This window comes from Podarcis muralis, chromosome 5 (genome assembly GCF_964188315.1).
Source record: "Podarcis muralis chromosome 5, rPodMur119.hap1.1, whole genome shotgun sequence".
In the NCBI taxonomy this organism is placed as follows: domain Eukaryota; kingdom Metazoa; phylum Chordata; class Lepidosauria; order Squamata; family Lacertidae; genus Podarcis; species Podarcis muralis.
Genome location: NC_135659.1, coordinates 16822293 through 16840728, shown reverse-complemented (window position 1 = coordinate 16840728; position 18436 = coordinate 16822293). Strand labels below are relative to the sequence as shown.

At 43.3% G+C, this 18436-nt stretch overlaps 1 protein-coding gene across 2 annotated transcripts in view; it reads left to right on the top strand.

Annotated features, from left to right (window-relative positions):
* Nucleotides 1-18117, top strand: part of BRINP3 (BMP/retinoic acid inducible neural specific 3) — a 258191-nt gene extending 240074 nt beyond the window's left edge. For both annotated transcript variants that reach the window (XM_028732515.2, XM_028732517.2), the window contains exon 8: nucleotides 16716-18117. In XM_028732515.2, coding sequence (XP_028588348.1) covers nucleotides 16716-17832 — 1117 coding nt within the window. In that variant the 3' untranslated portion in view covers nucleotides 17833-18117. The remainder of the gene's footprint in view (nucleotides 1-16715) is intronic.
* The last annotated feature ends 319 nt before the right edge of the window (nucleotides 18118-18436 follow it).

Genomic DNA, 18436 nt, shown 5'->3' with positions numbered 1-18436 from the left:
CTGAGGTCCAGCGCCGAGGGCCTTCTGGCAGTTCCCTCACTGCAATAAGCCAAGTTACAGGGAACCAGGCAGAGGGCCTTCTCGGTAGTGGCACCCGCCCTGTGGAACGCCCTCCCGCCAGATGTCAAAGAGAAAAATAACTACCAAACTTTTAGAAGACATCTGAAGGCAGCCCTGTTTAGGGAAGTTTTTAATGTTTGATGTTTTATTGCTTTATTCTTATTATTACTAATATTCTGTTGGGAGCTGTCCAGAGTGGCTGGGGAAACCCTGTTTAGGGAAGCTTTTAATGCTTAATAGGTTATTGTATTTTAGTGTTTTGTTGGAAGCCGCCCAGAGTGCCTGGGGAAACCCAGCCAGATGGGTGGGGTATTAATAATAATAATAATAATAATAATAATAATAATAATAATAATAATTCCTCAGCAAACCAAACACCCAACTGCATCTTCCACCAGCTGTGGATTTTCCACTACTACCAAGCCAAAATGCATTATTTGTCATTGCACATTCTTATCCGCAATTCTCCCAACTTCCTTGTGGTATTGATTTGCCATGTAGTTATTTGGATAGCGAGACTTCTGGCAAGGACTTAGTCTTTCTGCATTGATTAGGATGTGATAAGCACTGCAGCCATTCCTGGACAGGGAGAGCCTGGCAATAGTGAAAATATGCACCGGTAACTTCAAAATTGGATCCGGGTATGCAACACACTCTATGCAAGGCAGTCTTCGAAGTTGGTTCAGAATCTACAATCAGTGCAGAATGCTGAGACTGGACTACTTAACAGGGTTTGGCCTATCCCAAGCACATGACATCACTTCTGAGGAAACTATACCGACTGCCCAGATGCTACCAGTCCCATTTCAAGGTTTTGGTACTTTTATACAATGACCTGAGCAACTTGGGACCTGGTTACCTGCTAGAATGCCAGCTTCCCCATTGACCAGCTTGTATATAACGATCGGCTAGGGAGGCTTTCATAGCAGCCTTGTCATTTACAGAGATTCATTTGATGGTGACACAGGGGAAAGTCTTTTCTGTGATATCAACCACACATTGTTTTTTCAGATCTGTACGTAGGGGATTTTTCCAGCGGTTCACTGCTGGAGCTTTTGATCTACTTTGCAAAAGTCCTGCAGCGTTCCTATGGCAAGGGATCATTAATCATGCACAGTTATGTGTAGCAAGTTATACTATTGATCGATGAAGCCAAGTATACATCAGCTAGACATGAGTCATCACGATTCAGCGTGCATCCCAAGGGCGATTTTCTAGAGTTCAGTCGGAACGCTCAGAAAGTGCTCCTTATCCACCACTTTCCCCTTCTTTATCAATCTCCCTTTCCTAAAGTGATAATAATAAATAATAAATCATATTTAGGGAAGGGTGGGGAGTAACAAGCAGTGGAGGTTTCCCTCAGTAACAAACGATGTAACAGAATGTCGTTTTTGGCCAGGGATCTTAGGACCTGACAGCAAAGGAAGTTTTGTGGGGTTTTTTGACTTGGGAAAGGGAGGTTCCTTGCAGTGAAAGAGGCAGAGTGCTTGAAGAGTGTTGTACACCCAACATGGACTGAGGCTGCCATATTGAAGGGGAGAACTTCTGTTTTGAGCTTCCCACCTCAGTTTGAATACATTCCCCTCCCTGGTTTTGTAGTGTCTTTTGTGGATTTCAAACTTTTTTGGGGTTTCAAGTAACTTTGTACACAGGACACGGGTGGCGCTGTGGGTTAAATCACAGAGCCTAGGGCTTGCCGATCAGAAGGTCAGCGGTTTGAACCCCTGAGATGGGGTGAGCTCCCGTCGCTCAGTCCCTGCTCCTGCCAACCTGGCAGTTCGAAAGCACGTCAAAGTGCATGCAGATAAATAGGTAGCACTCTGGCGGGAAGGTAAACAGCATTTCCATGTGCTGCTCTGGTCTGCCAGAAGCGGCTTAGTCATGCTGGCCACATGACCCGGAAGTTGTACGCCGGCTCCCTCGGCCAATAAAGCAAGATGAGCGCCGCAACCCCAGAGTCGGTCACGACTGGACCTAATGGTCAGGGGTCCCTTTACCTTTACCTTAACTTTGTACACACCAAAGTTTCTCCTAAAGAACCTCTCCATCATCCACCATAAAACCCTGGTGTGATTCGAATGATTTTGGAAGATGTGGCAGTCTGCCTGCTGGGTTCATGAGGTCCATAGGTTGTGTGCGTCACTGCACATTGAGTGCATTCGACATCATGCTCCAAATGCCTTTACATTGCAGGTTTACATTACAATGCCTTTACATTACAAGGTTGGTAGCAGTGGGCAAGATACCTTCCATGGAATCTTCTATGGATCTCATACAGGAACTTCTGGTGACATTGTTTGAGAAACGACTCTCCCATAATAACTGCGGGTGACAACTTCATGGAGAAAATATCCTATTTTCAACCATCCCTGCCTCTAATTATTTTTCTGATGTGTGAATTTTCAGAAGTGTCCTAGATAGGGTTGTGCTAAACCTTTCAACACATCTCTTATTTAGCATTGAGGATGGGGGTAGGAAGAAATGTCCCAAAGATTCGGCTAGCAAAATTCTTCAATTATTTTTTTTAAAAATGAGGTTAGAATACTTTTGTGCTATATGGATTGACCAAGGATTCCCCCGCCCTTTTCAACAGTTGAAACACACACAGAGAAAGCTGCTAATGGCAGGCAACACTCTCTACAGGATGGGTAGCAAATATGGTGCTCTTCAGATGGTGTGGACTACAGCATCCATCACCTCTGTCCATGGACCTTGCTGGGTGGGGCTGATAGGAATTGTAGTCCACAGCGTATGGAGAGAGCACCATGTTGGCTACAAGACACCCTTTATGGCTGTGTTGCCAGAAGACTGTCCCTAGAAGTGCACTTAGATGCCCATAAGGAGATTGTTCACACAGGTCTTCTCCACTTATTTTGATAAAAGGAATGGCTCTGCTCTCTCACCCTCATGCTTTCTAGAACATATAAATACATATCAGTTGGAATGCCTGCAGGTCTCTGGATTTGTTGCTCTAGTTTTTAACTAATTGGAACTCGAGTACAGTGGTGCCCCGCAAGACGAATGCCTCGCAAGACGAAAAACTCGCTAGACAAAAGGGTTTTCCGTTTTTTGAGTCATTCCGCAAGACGAATTTCCCTATGGGCTTGCTTCACAAGACGAAACGTCTTGCGAGTTCTTGCGAGTTTGTTTCCTTTTTCTTAAAGCCGCTAAGCCGTTAATAGCCGCTAAGCCGCTAAGCCGTTAATAGCCGCTAAGCCGCTAATAGCCGCTAAACCGCTAAGCCGCTAATAGCCGCTAAGCCGTTAATAGCCGCTAAGCCGCTAAGCCGTTAATAGCCGCTAAGCCGCTAATAGCTGCTAAGCCACTAATAGCCGTGCTCCGCAAGACGAAAAAACCGCAAGACGAAGAGACTCGCGGAACGGATTAATTTCGTCTTGCGAGGCACCACTGTAGAGCAGAAATCCTGGCCATTGTAAATGCAAAAGCAACATTGATCAGATATTTGTGTTGGACGGAAAGATAGATCACAGCAGGCTTGTGGGAGGGCTCATTGTCTGCAAACTACCACTTCCTTTGACTAGTCATCTTTTATTTCCATCCCCCCCCCCCCCCGCCCCTGTATTTGATCAGAATAGTGAAAAGAAGAAAATGTATACTTTCCTGTGTCTTTGAATGCCCCCCTCTCTGTCTTTCCTATTATATGCAAGGCTTTATGGTGCTTTTTTTTATCTTAATGATATACTATCCCTTTCTTTTCATTCAGCGTAGATGTCCACTGCAGAGGGAAAAAATCCATTTCATTCCTGTGCAGATATTATATTTAGAGGCAACATTACATACACATTGTTACATTGTCATCTGAATCTGAAAAGAAAATGAAAGAGTACAAGGGAAGATGAAATTCTCAGCAAGTCAACTCTTCAGTTATAATTTGCAATGTGCCCATGTTTTAAGTCAACACCGTATATAAATTGTCTTTAAAAGGTCATGGAATTAACCATGCAGCAATTTCTGATTGTTGCAGACTGAAGCCAGAGGTTGTGGCAAGCTGATTGCCACTGCTGAAAACTTTGATGCTATGTCTCCCTGCCATCTTTTCTCTGTAACAGCTACAAAATAATGTGTTGTGCCTTTTCCTGCCCCTGCTTCCCTATGTGGGGGAAGGAAAAAACATAAGATGATGATTTTCACATCGCAGGCCTCAGTCAGCTGACCAGGTGTGATGGCATTGAGTATTCGTGAACATTCCAACAGTTCATCAGAATGTTTGTAGTCCAACTTTTCTGAGAAGGAGAAAATTGTCAGTATGACTGAAATTAAAATCTTACATAAACTCTTTTGACAGGGGTAGCTTTGTGTGGGGCATTCTGTGGAGTGGAAAGAAGCCTTGAGGAAGTAGAAAAGCTAAGTGGTCTGTGACAGAGATGAAGGATAGCTGAAGGGAGGGTGAAGATTGAAACCCGCATTGGGAATCAAGGCAATTTCTTGGTTGCAGACTTTTATTAGAGTTTTGTACTTGCAACTCTAGCAGCTGCTCTAGAAGCCTTGCAAGGCATGAACAGATTTCTTCGGCTCATCCAGACATGCAGCGTTTCAGAAGCATCGGCATTTCTTTAAATTTGTCATAAAAATCAATTCTAGCTCTCCGACGTTAAGGTTGACTTGTGGAAAATGTTAGGCTAGAGATAGAACTGGTCTTGCTATCCTGTAGCCAATGGAGAAAGATTTGGCAGCAGAGAAAATGTGATGACTCCTCAAAGCAAGAGAGTATGTGCAACCATCAACACTTGCCTGTTTTATTATCCACCAGCAAAGCTTCTCAACTTCTCAGCAATCCTAGCAGCCCAACATGCTAACTGTTGGGCATTGGAGGGAAGAGATTACAGCCTTGCAGGGAAATATCATAGGCAGGAACTGGCAGGAAAGATTCCAAATGAAATCTTTTGTGCAGCTTTAAATGTTCATTAAACAGAAATGCTCTTCACCAAAGAGAGGGTAAGCAGGACATCAAAAGCAGCTGGATAAATTGGATTTCTGATTGGCAAGCTAATGGGCACGAGATTTGTGCCTGAGAACATAACCTTTATGCAGGGATTCATTGCTATTCAATGAAATTCACTCTGCCCAGCAGGAAATCCTCAACAGGGCAAGGGGAGTATTGAAGCTCGGGGATTGTAGTTTTAGCTAGTGGCTCTTCAATAATAGACTGCAATTATCCACCTCCAGTCCACATCATTGCCTTCCTAACCTTTCTGCCAGTTGGGCGTCCTTATCACAGCCACCCTGGCAATGAGTGAATTGCAGAAAATCCCCAGTAAATTAGAGCTGAGTTTTTATATATATAAAAAAACAACAGCTAAGTCCTCTGGCACCTTAAAGGCGAGCCTATTTATTGGGGCCTCAGTGGGCTGTATCCCACCATTCTCAGATGGTAATGTGGTCTGCATGTTGCATTCAACTGATTCGCCTTGCATTTACCAGGCCACTTCTGCAAACTTTAAAAAAAAAAAAAATCTCCCTAATTCAAGTGCCAAAACAGGAGAGTTCTATACACATGGTTTGAGCCAGTGCTCTTTTTCTAGAAAAAGAGGTGCTGGAACTCACCATTAACACCTCCTTTTTTCTCTTATAATGGCAATGGCGCCCACCTGAGAGGTGCCAGAACTGAGTTCCAGCAAGTTCTGACTGGAAAAAATAGCCCTGGTTTTAGAATACAGTGGTACCTCGGGTTAAGAACTTAATTTGTTCTGGAGATCCGTTCTTAACCTGAAACTGTTCTTAACCTGAGGTACCACTTTAGCTAATGGGGCCTCCCACTGCCGCCATGCCGCCACCGCGCAATTTCTGTTCTCATCCTGAAGCAAAGTTCTTATTTCTGGATTGGCGGAGTCTGTAACCTGAAGCGTATGTAACCTGAAGCGTATGTAACCCGAGGTTCCACTGTACAAGCATAATAAAACATTAAACATTACAAAAACTTCCCTATACAGGATGCCTTCAGATGAGCGTTGGAGATCAAGAATATCTGGAGAGACAAACTTTAACAGCCCCTGATTTAAAATACAGTGGTACCTTGGTTTAAGAACAGCTTAGTTTATGAACAACTTGGATTTAAGAATGCTGCAAACCCTGAAGTAGGTACTATTTCTGGGTTAGCGGAGTCTGTAACCTGAAGCGTCTGTAACCCAAGGTATCACTGTACCATAACCAGCTTGTGTATTTTTAAAACCATTTTGGGGAAGGGCCAAAGCTCATTGGCACAGTATTTGCTCTCCATGCAGAAAATCCCAGGTTTAGTCCTCAGCAGCTCCAAGTTGGGCTGGGAAAGACCCTTGTCTGAAATTCTGGAGAGCCACCACTAGTCACTGTACAAATTACTGAGTCAGGTGCACCAATGGCCTGACTTAGCACAAGGCAGCACCCTCTGTTCCTAAAATGCCACAAGACACAAATACAATGTCCAATACATAGATTCAGCTCTGAGTTGTTGTGAGGTGGTTCACCCAGGCATACTTATCACTCCTTGACTGCAGGAGCAAGTGGATGAGACCATCAATAGAACTGTCATCTCCCCCGATGTCAACATGAACACAATGCATTTCATCCAACAGAGCTTTACTGCTACTGAAGGCAAATGAGCATAATGGTCACAAACCCAATACGTTCAGGACTGGCCCTGTCTATAAGAAATCCAGTTGCAGTAGACTTATCTTAAACTTACAGCAACTTACAATAAGACTAAACCTTAACACTATATACAGAATACCACACCAGATGGGAAAGAGATAGAAAGAGAAAGTGAGAAACCTAGGCTCCTTCTGGCCTTACTATTATAGTCAACATGACCTTGACAGAAAGAGGTAACAGAGCCAGTTTAAGCCAGCTGTACTCAGCTTCTCTGAAGGAATAACCCAAACATCATAAACCTTTTGCTTGTTTCTTTCACACAGAGTAGCTTCCAGAACCCACTTGAATTAATTAGAATAGAAAAGATGTCTACACATCAGATCAATACTTTCTGCACTAAGAAATGCAAACTGACACATCCCTCACCATTGGCTATGCAGGTTGGAACGCATGGAAGTTGTTGTTGTTGTTTAGTCGTTTAGTCGTGTCCGACTCTTTGTGACCCCCTGGACCAGAGCACGCCAGGCACTCCTGTCTTCCACTGCCTCCCGCAGTTTGGTCAAACTCATGCTGGTAGCTTCGAGAACACTGTCCAACCATCTCGTCTTCTGTCGTCCCCTTCTCCTTGTGCCCTCCATCTTTCCCAACATCAGGGTCTTTTCCAGGGAGGCTTCTCTTCTCATGAGGTGGCCAAAGTATTGGAGCCTCAGCTTCAGGATCTGTCCTTCCAGTGAGCACTCAGGACTGATTTCCTTAAGAATGGATACGTTTGATCTTCTTGCAGTCCATGGGACTCTCAAGAATCTCCTCCAGCTGGATGTACCAGTGGGCCAATTTTGTATAAAACTGCTTCAACTACCCTAATGTATCATGAACCAAGAGGAGCCTTGTGGACTTCTTTTTTTTATAAAAAAAAAGAATATTTGTAGGTGTGATCCTGAATTCACTTGCATGGATGAGAGCTGGACGTGTTGGCGGGCAGGATTCCACAGCCTGTTATCTCTGTAGCCGAGGGTGCCTTATTTCAGAGATGCTGCAAACACAAATAATAAATCATAAGCGTAGTTCTCCTCTAAAAGTCAAAGATGCAAAAAGATCATCTTCCGCGCTGATTTTTTCCCAAGGTACCGCAGTTTGTCATCTAAAGTACTCAAGAACCATTAAAAACAACTTTGTTGAGGCTCATACAAATGTTAGGAAGGATTTCAGCCCGCAACATAACACATAAGTATATGCCACAGCAGGCTCGAGAATGTAGTCACCATATTTTCACTTGTCACAGCGACATATCCTTTAATGGAATCCTTTTTTTCAAAGCAGCAAATGTTGACTTCTCCAATCCATTACCCCATTATTAATGGCAGCTTTTAAGAAAGCGCTATGAAAAGCAGATACATTCAATTAATCCTTTCAAGGGTTGCTTCCCACTAAGGAGAAATTTAAAGGGTGCCTGAGTGCGCTGCCTTTTTGAAGATTACACATCCCTGTCAATAAATTGCACTAAGTAAAAGTAAAATCTTATTAACACTGCTTTGCGGGACGAGTTAAGACTTAGTCCCTGTAGTATTCGTCAACATAAACAACTGATAATAAACAGAAAACATCTTTCTGAGGGGTTGGGGCCATGGAATCTAGGAATTGTTATTTTGAAAAAAATATGCTGTCAAATGCCATCTATGCCTTTTCCAACAACAAAAGCTGCCCTTGTTAACACTGGAGTCATCAATACATTAAAAGGTTAAGTGCCCTTTCTAATACAACATCATTCCTATTTCACCTTTCTGCCTATTGACAATGCATGGGGAACCTCTATGCATTTAACTCACATGGGGTTCCAGTTTGGCCCACGAGGCAATTTTCCCCAAGCCTCACCCACACCTGACATCATAGGATATCAGGTGTGGGAGAGGTATAGTTGCAGCTGTAAATGAACCATTAGCAACATTACAGAACACTCCCGTTTTTCCCTCTGGAAGCAGGCCTTTCTTTCTTTCTTTCTTTCTTTCTTTCTTTCTTTCTTTCTTTCTTGTATAATATTTTTTATTAATTTTTAATTACAATAATCCAATAAGAGGCACATTATCACAATACCAATTTACAATATAATTAAAAAAGCCAATTATTCAAATACCAAATTAAACAATTTTGGGTGACCTCCCGTGTGCTGGATTTCAGGGTACAAAGTTCTTGTTTCTTTCTGCTTCCATAACCTTGATGAGTTCAATTACAACAGTTCTGGTCTTGATCCTTTATTTAACAGCCACTGATTTCATGACTTTCATTCGTAATAGCATATTTTATCAATTTTAATTCTGCAAGAGGAGTTTATGTCCTGTAAATTTCTGTGTGAGATGTTTATTTTCCATTTGTTTCTTCATTCTTCCTGTTGTAATCCAACAGTACAGCATCTCTTCTTCCACTTTTTCACGCTCTCTTTTCTCTGCTCTCAAAGTCTGTATTTTTCACTGTGTCACACGCCATCTTGTTTGTCAAAGTCTAACAAGAGGTCTGGCGTCGCCTTGCTTTCAGCCCTTGTTATAACTCACATCAAATACAAGTCCTACCTAGACTATTTCCACTCAGGAACTCTCAAGGACAGCCAATCCCTGCTGCAAATGGCCTTCCTTTTAGCACTGAGTTCAAATCTGCATGGAATGCAAGTTTGCCTATGGAATCACCTGCAGTAAAACTCTCCAGTCCGAGTTCCCAAGTACAGTTTATCCTTACCACAAACAGGGCTTGTTTTTCACACCGAATTCACTGGAAGTGGTTTAGAAATCTTCTTTTGCAACCACAGCTGACAATTGCAAATGGAGTATTTCCCTTTAACTGTCTGTGCCATTGCAAAAATTATATTCCGTCATTCGGAATCCAAACATCCTGGGGAAGATTTGGATAGGTCTCATTTTGTAATCCTCTTTGCTAATAGTAGAACATCTTGCATCCTGCTGAAAATACCCTGTGGGAGCCTTATGGCCCCAGAGTATATAAGTAAGCACACATACAATTCTGGAAGGTGCATTTCCCCCCCTGCTGTGTATTGATGTATGTCATTTCACGGTGCATTTTAACGAAAGAGCATTTGCATCTAAAACATACAAATGGAGAAATTCGATATTAAATGCCACGTTCCCCCCGGAGTAAGAAGTTATGAACTTTCTAGGAGGTTTGCAAATTGTATGTGACTTTGTTCAATCAATAAGCAACCAGGAGGGCAAATCTGTTGTTAAGAAGATAAGAGTACACCATGATAGCTTCACAAACAGCTGCTCCTTATCTGTCTGATATAGTACTTAAGTTTGATGAGCTTAATTAAAAATAATGAAAACTACCTTTTTAAAGGTTAAATTGTCTCCTCTCTCTTTTTTTTCTTTTTGCTCTGACATCTTGGAGAAGTATAAGGCATTATCGCTCTGCCAGACCTTAGATAACCGGCAGAAGATCAGCGCAAGATAATAATGTGAAGGTCACAGGCTAATTAAGGCAGGTGTTTTGCTATGGTCTGGGAGAGTCCAAGGTCTTCAAGTGTGCAGATCGGGGGCATTTTCCACTGAGTATAGGTAGAATTCATTAGCAAGAAAGGTTATTACTTTAGCCAGTAAGACTGCCTTCCATCTAAAGAATTTAACTTGCATTTTCATAAATGAATCAACAAAATTACAATTACATTTCTGTATTGCCAATTTAATGAAGAAAAGACATTTTTGCTGTTTTCTTTCTCATTCCCTGTTACAGTAATAATCATAGAATTGTAGAGTTGGAAGGGACCGCGAGGGTCATCTAATTCAGGCCCCCAACGATGCAAGAATCTTTTGCCCAACTTGAACAGGGCTCGAACTCACAGCCCTGAGATTAACACATTAATGTATCCTAGACTCTCAAACCCACATTCTTTAGTTCATCATTCCACAAACCCCACAAATGGATCTGTTGGGTTTGAACCGCCCCAACAGAGGTAGCACAACTCTATAGAAACCATGCTTTGTAAACAGGGAGTGCAAAGACTTTACCCACCCACCCATTCCATTCTATTTTTTATTTGATTGATTGACCTTTCCCTTCCCTTTATTAACCATGGATTTGTGTTACATTTTGCTGCAAACAGGTTGTCTTGTTTCTGCCTCCCCTGGGAGGTAGGACTACTCAGTTATGCCATTTGTATAAATGTACTTACTAGCAGTGCCACCACCTCTGTGATTTAAGAGCTTATCTGAAGACGTGAAAATTGTTTTATTTGTTATTTAAATTTATATAACATGCTACATCAAAAGACCACAGAGTGGTTTATAAAACAGAACATAAAAGTCAATGCATAACATAATATCTTAAAATAGTTATATAAATTCAATTGTAATAATAAATGTGTAAGAAAATATGGTTCACACAACAGCAAAAGCATTAAAAAGGGAGGGGGAATCAGCAGCAGTAGGGTATCTGAAATACAGTGCATAAATACAGAATCTTCATTTTTTTCAAAGGTAGCTCTTGATCCCAATCCCCATAGAAAATGAAAGTATTTTAAAGGGGGGAAAGATGGCGTCTGCTCTTCTCCTAGCACTTAAGTAGTGGGTGTGATCCTTCAGGGAAAGGTCTGTTACTCAACTCCAGATTTCTAATTTGAGATATTTAGTAAATGATTCAAGAGCAGTACAAAGGAGAGAAATATTAGGTAGTGTTGAAATAAAAGTCCTGATTGTCTAAATAATCCTTACATTTAATAGAGACCGTCGCATTATTTTCAGTAACAGGCGAGTGTAGCATTCCATGGTTTCTCTACTGCTAGGAACCAGGGAAAGTTTCCCCAGGCCAATGAAGATGGAGCCAAAAGACACATACGAAGCTATTTCTTTTAGATTTGTAGGAAGAGAGACCTGCATTGGAGAGAAGCAAGCAACCAGTTGGATAGGGCCCTGGACTTTTCAGATTCTAAACATACCCACATCAATGATGATGGTTAACATTGACTTGATGCACACATAACATTAAGCCATGGTTTAACAAACTAGGAGATAACGACAGATAACCACAGAAGCAATCAAACAAAGCATGGCTTGTTTCTCCAAATTTGTGGTTTGTTTATCAGCTTGTCGCGCCTCAGGTCTTTGTAGCAATCTTTGTGATCATCTAGGGTAGGATAGGGGACGCGGGTGGCGCTGTGGGTTATACCACAGAGCCTAGGGCTTGCCGATCAGAAGGTCGGTGGTTCGAATCCCCGCGACGGGGTGAGCTCCCGTTGCTCGGTCCCTGCTCCTGCCAACCTAGCAGTTCGAAAGCACGAAGTGCATGTTGATAAATAGGTACCGCTCCGGTGGGAAGGTAAATGGCATTTCCTTGTGCTGCTCTGGTTCACCAGAAGTGGCTTAGTCATGCTGGCCACATGACCCGGAAGCTGTACGCCAGCTCCCTTGGCCAATAAAGCGAGATGAGCACCGCAACCCCAGAGTCAGCCACAACTGGACCTAATGATCAGGGGTCCCTTTACCTTTACCTTTATCTTTACTAGGGTAGGATAGCCAACCAAACCATGGTTAAGGAAGCGGGATGGGCTCACACATAATGCCACACCATAGTTAAAATAAACCAAGGTTTTTAAACCGAGAACAAACCATAAAGCGATCAAATAACCATGGTTTAATAATGTTATGTGTTAACACATTAGTGTTATGTGTGAACCAGGCTATTTAGTTCACAGAGTAGCTTTAAAGGGTTTGCTTGAATAGAAACTCCTTTCTTTTAGTTAAAACTCTTTCATTATACGAGTGTACTGACACAAAAAAATGGCTGATAGAAATTGTGCTTCAATTATGAACCATGGACTGAAACAAGTGTAGGAGTGGATTTGCAAGCATTGGCTGCAAGTTAACCATAATTGGCATAGAAGCACATGTAACATGAAACCATGAATAGGAATGGCAATAGAAGAGAGCAGAAAAACACATTGGAGGAGGTTCTGGGATGGAGTACATAAACCTGCAGGCCACTCTCAATGTTTTGATTCGTCTTAAGAGATTTTCAGGAGTAGAATGGGCTTGAAGAATATTGGCACACTTCTCTTGTCACAGAGGATGAAAATGGAGAGCATATGACAAATGGGGTTGCTCAAGGTATCCACATAAACTCACACAAACCGCACAATGAACAAGAGACATGTAAATAAAACATGTGCCGTGACGTTTTTGTGCTTTAAGGTATTTCAGACAGTGCTTTACGTTTTTCTGATGTTCCCTTACCTGATAACTTCCATCTTTTATATGATTTGTCACATGACATAAAAGCCAATTCTGAGAATCTAGTGGAAGTTTAGGAGAGCTTATTACCATGTTCATTGCTTCCAGGGGATGAAGAAAATCTTTTGCAACCCCGTTAACTTGGAAAATTGCAGTTTTGTATCTGTAATTTCACAAGACGAAAAAGGGGACAGTGTATAGTTCTTTCCTGCTATTTGAAATTGAGTGCGACTTGGCAGCATATCGGTCAAAAAGCAATAATGCAACATGTAATGTGGTGTAAAAGGAATATTAGATAATCAGGATAGAAGCGCTAACTTTATAAGTAAGAAAACGAATGCAATGAACCTCATGCCTCATGTCACATACCTCATGTTACATTTGCTTCACGTTACGTTTTTTCAGGTTGCGTCCCGCGGCGACCCGGAAGTACTAGAAAGAGTTACTTCCGGGTTTTGCTGCTCGCGCATGCGCACAAGCACCAATCGCACTGCGCACCTGCGCAGATACAGCGCTTCAGGTTGCAGGCTTTTCATGTTGCGAACGGGCCTCTGAAACGGATCCCATTCACAACCAGAGGTACCACTGTACTAGAAATTACAGAAGAGAAAGAGACATGAGGTTACGGCTCACAGTGACAGCTAACCTGTAACCTCCAATTCTGCCCTAAGTAGCATCTCTGACCTTGGAAGACATCTTTGAGATGTCTCTTTTTGTACCTGTTTTCCCAGGGATACCTTGTACCTGCTGAGTATTCACTGTGCCAATGACACAACGAGTGTTTTTGAAGCTATTGCACAAAGAAACCAATTCTTTCTAATTTATATAAGATACCTGACCTGATTATGACCCAGTTAAGTTAGCCAGGCTGTGGCAGTCTTCAAATAGTGGAGGCCAAGCATAGTGTGACTCCTGCTACCATGTACATAATCACATGTGTGACGTGAAACCTCATAAAAATAGCACCCTGATTCTTCCCCCTCCCTCATAAAGGAAAAGGGAGATTATGTGCATGGAACTTTATGTGGCCTGGTGGAATGCTTTCAGTGCATAGTAATTTAGATTTATGTAGAATGGAAGTGACAATCATCAATTCATCATACAAAACAAACTGCTATTATCCAAGTAAATACCTGAGCTGGTCTATTTCATCTCAGATGTGTTTTTTAGCTTCCCCATGTTCTCGTCTTGTTAACATCTCATTTATGGTACAGAAGAAAAACTACAATTCCCTAATGTCAATTACTGGAGCAGTTCCATGCTGACTTCCTCACCTCTTAAATCAACAGTGCATTTGGCCTCTTGTATTTTCTGCACCACGGCATGTTTTGAACAGCAAAAGAGTATGCAGAAACCTTCATCAATATTAAACAGAATCGACACAGCCACTGCCAAAATATGCTCTTCAATCCATGCAGTTCTTGGACTGGGACAAGCATCCTGGAAAACTACAATGAAGATCACTGTTTCTCTCAACCATTGTCATTCCACATGGTCTGTTTTCCTGGAAACTCTCCCTTTCCAATCTAGTCTCCAGATTCCATTGTTAGTTCCCATTGTTATTTAATTTTGGACTTGTAAGGGAGGAAATGAGATGGCAGAAACATAAAGGAGTATCTTCATCTGTTTTGCACATGGAGGGGAAAATGCAAAGACAATGCTCATCTACCCATCAATAGGATCGTTGTGCTACGATTCATTCAGGAAATTATTCCTGGGACTACTACAATAAACAATATGGAAATCTTTCAGGGAACACTATGAAATTCACTACCACAAGATGTCTTGATGGCTGCCAATTTGGACAGCTTTCAAGGGGGATTAGACAATTTGTGGAGAATAAAGCTATCAAAGGCTGTTAGTAAAGATGGCTATATATGTACCAACAGTGTAAATATCCCCCTGAATACCAATAGTTGGGGAACCCCACCAGGAGAAGGCTCATGTTCTGCTTGCTGGCTTCCTGAAGGTAGTGGTTGACCACTGAGCAGAGCTCAGGATGACCCAGACTTCGACTTCTTGAGGGTGCCTGGGGAGGGAAGCACACATATTCCAAGCAACAATTTGTTCCTTAACATGTTCCAAGAGTTACAGTTAAGTTTATGTCGCAGCTCCACCCAACGTGTAGATCTAGCTCCTTCAGAGTAATAACACCACCAGTGCCCACCCTATGGTGGTTTAGGTCTTTTTCTTTGTAGAGCAAAAGTGATTAGAATCTTGGTACTGTTTTGGGGGGACAGGGGGCTGGTAGGTGTGGAGGACTCCCTAGTCCTGAATGGGGTAACTGTGCCCCTGAAGGACCAGGTGTGCAGCCTGGGAGTCATTTTGGACTCACAGCTGTCAATGGAGGCACAGGTTAATTCTGTGTGCAGGGCAGCTGTCTACCAGCTCCATCTGGTACGCAGGCTGGGACCCTACCAGCCCGCAGACTGTCTCGCCGGAGTGGTGCATGCTCTGGTTATCTCCTGCTTGGACTACTGCAATGCGTTCCACGTGGGGCTACCTTTGAGCACAATTCAAAGTGTTGGTGCTGACGTTTAAAGCCCTAAACGGCCTCGGCCCAGTATACCTGAAGGAGCATCTCCACCCCCATTGTTCTGCCTGGACATGGAGGTCCAGCTCAAAGGGCCTTCTGGCAGTTCCCTCACTGCAAGAAGCAAAGTTACAGGGAACCAGGCAGAGGGCCTTCTCGGTGGTGGCACCCGTCCTGTGAAATGCCCTCCCATCGTTTCAAGGAAATAAACAACTATTTGACTTTTAGAAGGCATCTGAAGGCAGCCCTGTTTAGGGAAGTTTTTAATGTTTGATATTTTATTGCTTTATTCTTATTATTACTAACATTCTGTTGGTCAGCTGTCCAGAGTGGCTGGGGAAACCCAGTCAGATGGGTGGGATATTAATAATAAATTAATATTATTATTATTATTGTCAGAGCTGCCCTAGGTCCCAGCTCACAAAGGACCAACGCCAGTTTGTTGTTATATAAAACAGTCTTTATTGAAGCTCAGTTTCTTTTTCACAGCCGCGGCGCGCAGCTCTACGTCTCAAACTCTAGACCGCCGAAGCTCCGTCTGAATCTCCTCCCCCCAGACACCAGTTTAAGACTCTAGCCTTGCTCCACCTCTTCCTCTGCTCTCTTCTCCTCTGGGCCCGCCTGTCCGCTGGGGTCTCGCCTCTCCTAGACTCTTCTGACGCAGAGTCTCCTGAGTCCTCCCCCTCCCTCCGGCGGGCTTTAGGACCTGGTTCCCCATCCGGGTTTCCTGCTGTGCCGCGCGCCTGTACATTCGAACTTGGCGCGCGCGCCCAGCCGGCCACCTTCCTCCTGACCGTTACACTGCTCCTGTCACTGCTTCCCCCTTCGGGGAGGCTAGCTGCACCTGACTCTCCCTCCGTTCCCTCACTCTGCGATGGAGGCGTGGCCACCTCTGACTCATCCTCTCTCCCTGCTGGAGGAGAAGCTGGCCCTGATACATGTGACTCTTCCCCCTCACTACGCTCTGGTGGAGGAGCTGGTCCTGCTCTCCCGCTGCTGCTTTGGGAGTCCCTGCTGGCCCCTTGCTTCTGGTGTGTCCCCCCTGGGACCCCCCTTGCCCTGGCCATCGGCGCCCCCCTCTGGGAATCTTCTGATTCGCTGGAGAGACTCATGGAATCTCTCGGGCCAGTCTCATACTCCCCTACGCTGCCCTCAGATTCTTCCCCTTCGCTCTCCATCCCCTCTCTCCCCTGTGTCTCTGCTCCTGAGCCCCTGACAATTATTATTATTATTATTATTATTATTATTATTATTATTATTATTATGGTTCCATCTCACTGTGCATTTTGCTTTTTTCTGCTTCACAGGTTTTCTACCTACTGGCTGAACCGCATCCAGTCCTTTCTTTACTGCAATGAGAATGGCCTCCTGGGCAGCTTTTCTGAAGAGACTCACTCATGCACATGCCCAAATGACCAGGTCGCCTGCCTTGGCTCCTTGCCCTGCGCTGTGGGAGATGGTTCTGCCTGCTTATCCTGCGCCCCTGACAACCGTACCCGCTGTGGGACCTGTAACACCGGGTATATGCTGAGCCAAGGCCTTTGCAAGCCTGAGGTGGCAGACTCAACGGAGCACTACATTGGGTTTGAGACAGACCTCCAAGATCTGGAGATGAAGTATTTATTGCAGAAAGCGGACCGCCGGATTGAGGTCCATGCAATCTTCATCAGCAACGACATGCGTCTCAATAGCTGGTTTGACCCTTCCTGGCGCAAAAGGATGCTCCTTACTCTGAAGAGCAACAAGTACAAATCCAGCCTGGTCCATATGATCTTGGGTCTCTCTCTCCAAATTTGCCTAACAAAGAACAGCACCTTGGAGCCTGTCCTGGCCGTTTACGTCAACCCTTTTGGAGGCAGCCACTCCGAGAGTTGGTTTATGCCTGTCAATGAAAACAGTTTCCCAGACTGGGAGCGGACTAAACTGGACTTACCGCTTCAGTGTTATAACTGGACGCTGACTCTAGGCAACAAGTGGAAGACCTTTTTTGAAACGGTCCACATCTACTTGAGGAGTCGTATTAAGTCGAATGGTCCCAATGGCAATGAGAGCATCTATTATGAACCGCTGGAGTTTATCGATCCCTCCCGGAACCTGGGCTACATGAAAATCAACAACATCCAAGTGTTCGGCTACAGCATGCACTTTGACCCGGAAGCAATCCGGGACCTGATTTTGCAGTTGGACTACCCTTATACTCAGGGATCCCAGGATTCTGCTCTCTTGCAACTTCTAGAGATAAGAGACCGTGTAAATAAACTCTCTCCACCTGGCCAACGTCGTCTAGACCTTTTCTCATGCCTGCTGCGTCATAGACTCAAGCTGTCTACCAGTGAGGTGGTGAGAATTCAGTCTGCTTTGCAGGCCTTCAATGCCAAATTGCCAAACACAGTGGATTATGACACAACCAAATTATGTAGTTAACCATAAGTGTGAAGCACAACAGAAAAAATAAAAACCATGACGGAGTTTTTACAGTGCTTTTGTGGAACAGTTTATGTTTGGAAGAGTACATTTAAATTGTCTTTTCAATATCTGTCTTATATCAGTCAATAACGGTGGATGGCAATTTACACCCATGAACTCGCTGACAAATGAATATATTATACCTGCAAATTTTTTTTGGCTTTGTTTTATGAATGAAAATAAATACTGACACCAGTCTAGGAGACATTCTACTTTTTACAATAAATTTCATTTGTAATTTTATATGTTCCGTGGCAATGCTTTTGTGCATTACATCCTCTAGAGGGAACATAAAAGGATACCAATAAAATTTTGTAGCTGAACAGTTATTAAAAAGAAACGCTGTGGGATTCATTATTTTCCCCTCTCGGAAAGAAAAAAAATATGAATAGCATCCTTGATATTGCATTTCTGACCAGAAAGGGGTGGTGGACAAGATAGAGGTATTCAGTTTTGATACGGAAGCCAGCCAAGACAAAGCTAAAAAGTTATAACATAAAATTATTCTGTAGCACTTGAGCCATCTGACTGTTCCCGTTTTATTTAACAGGATTTAGGCACC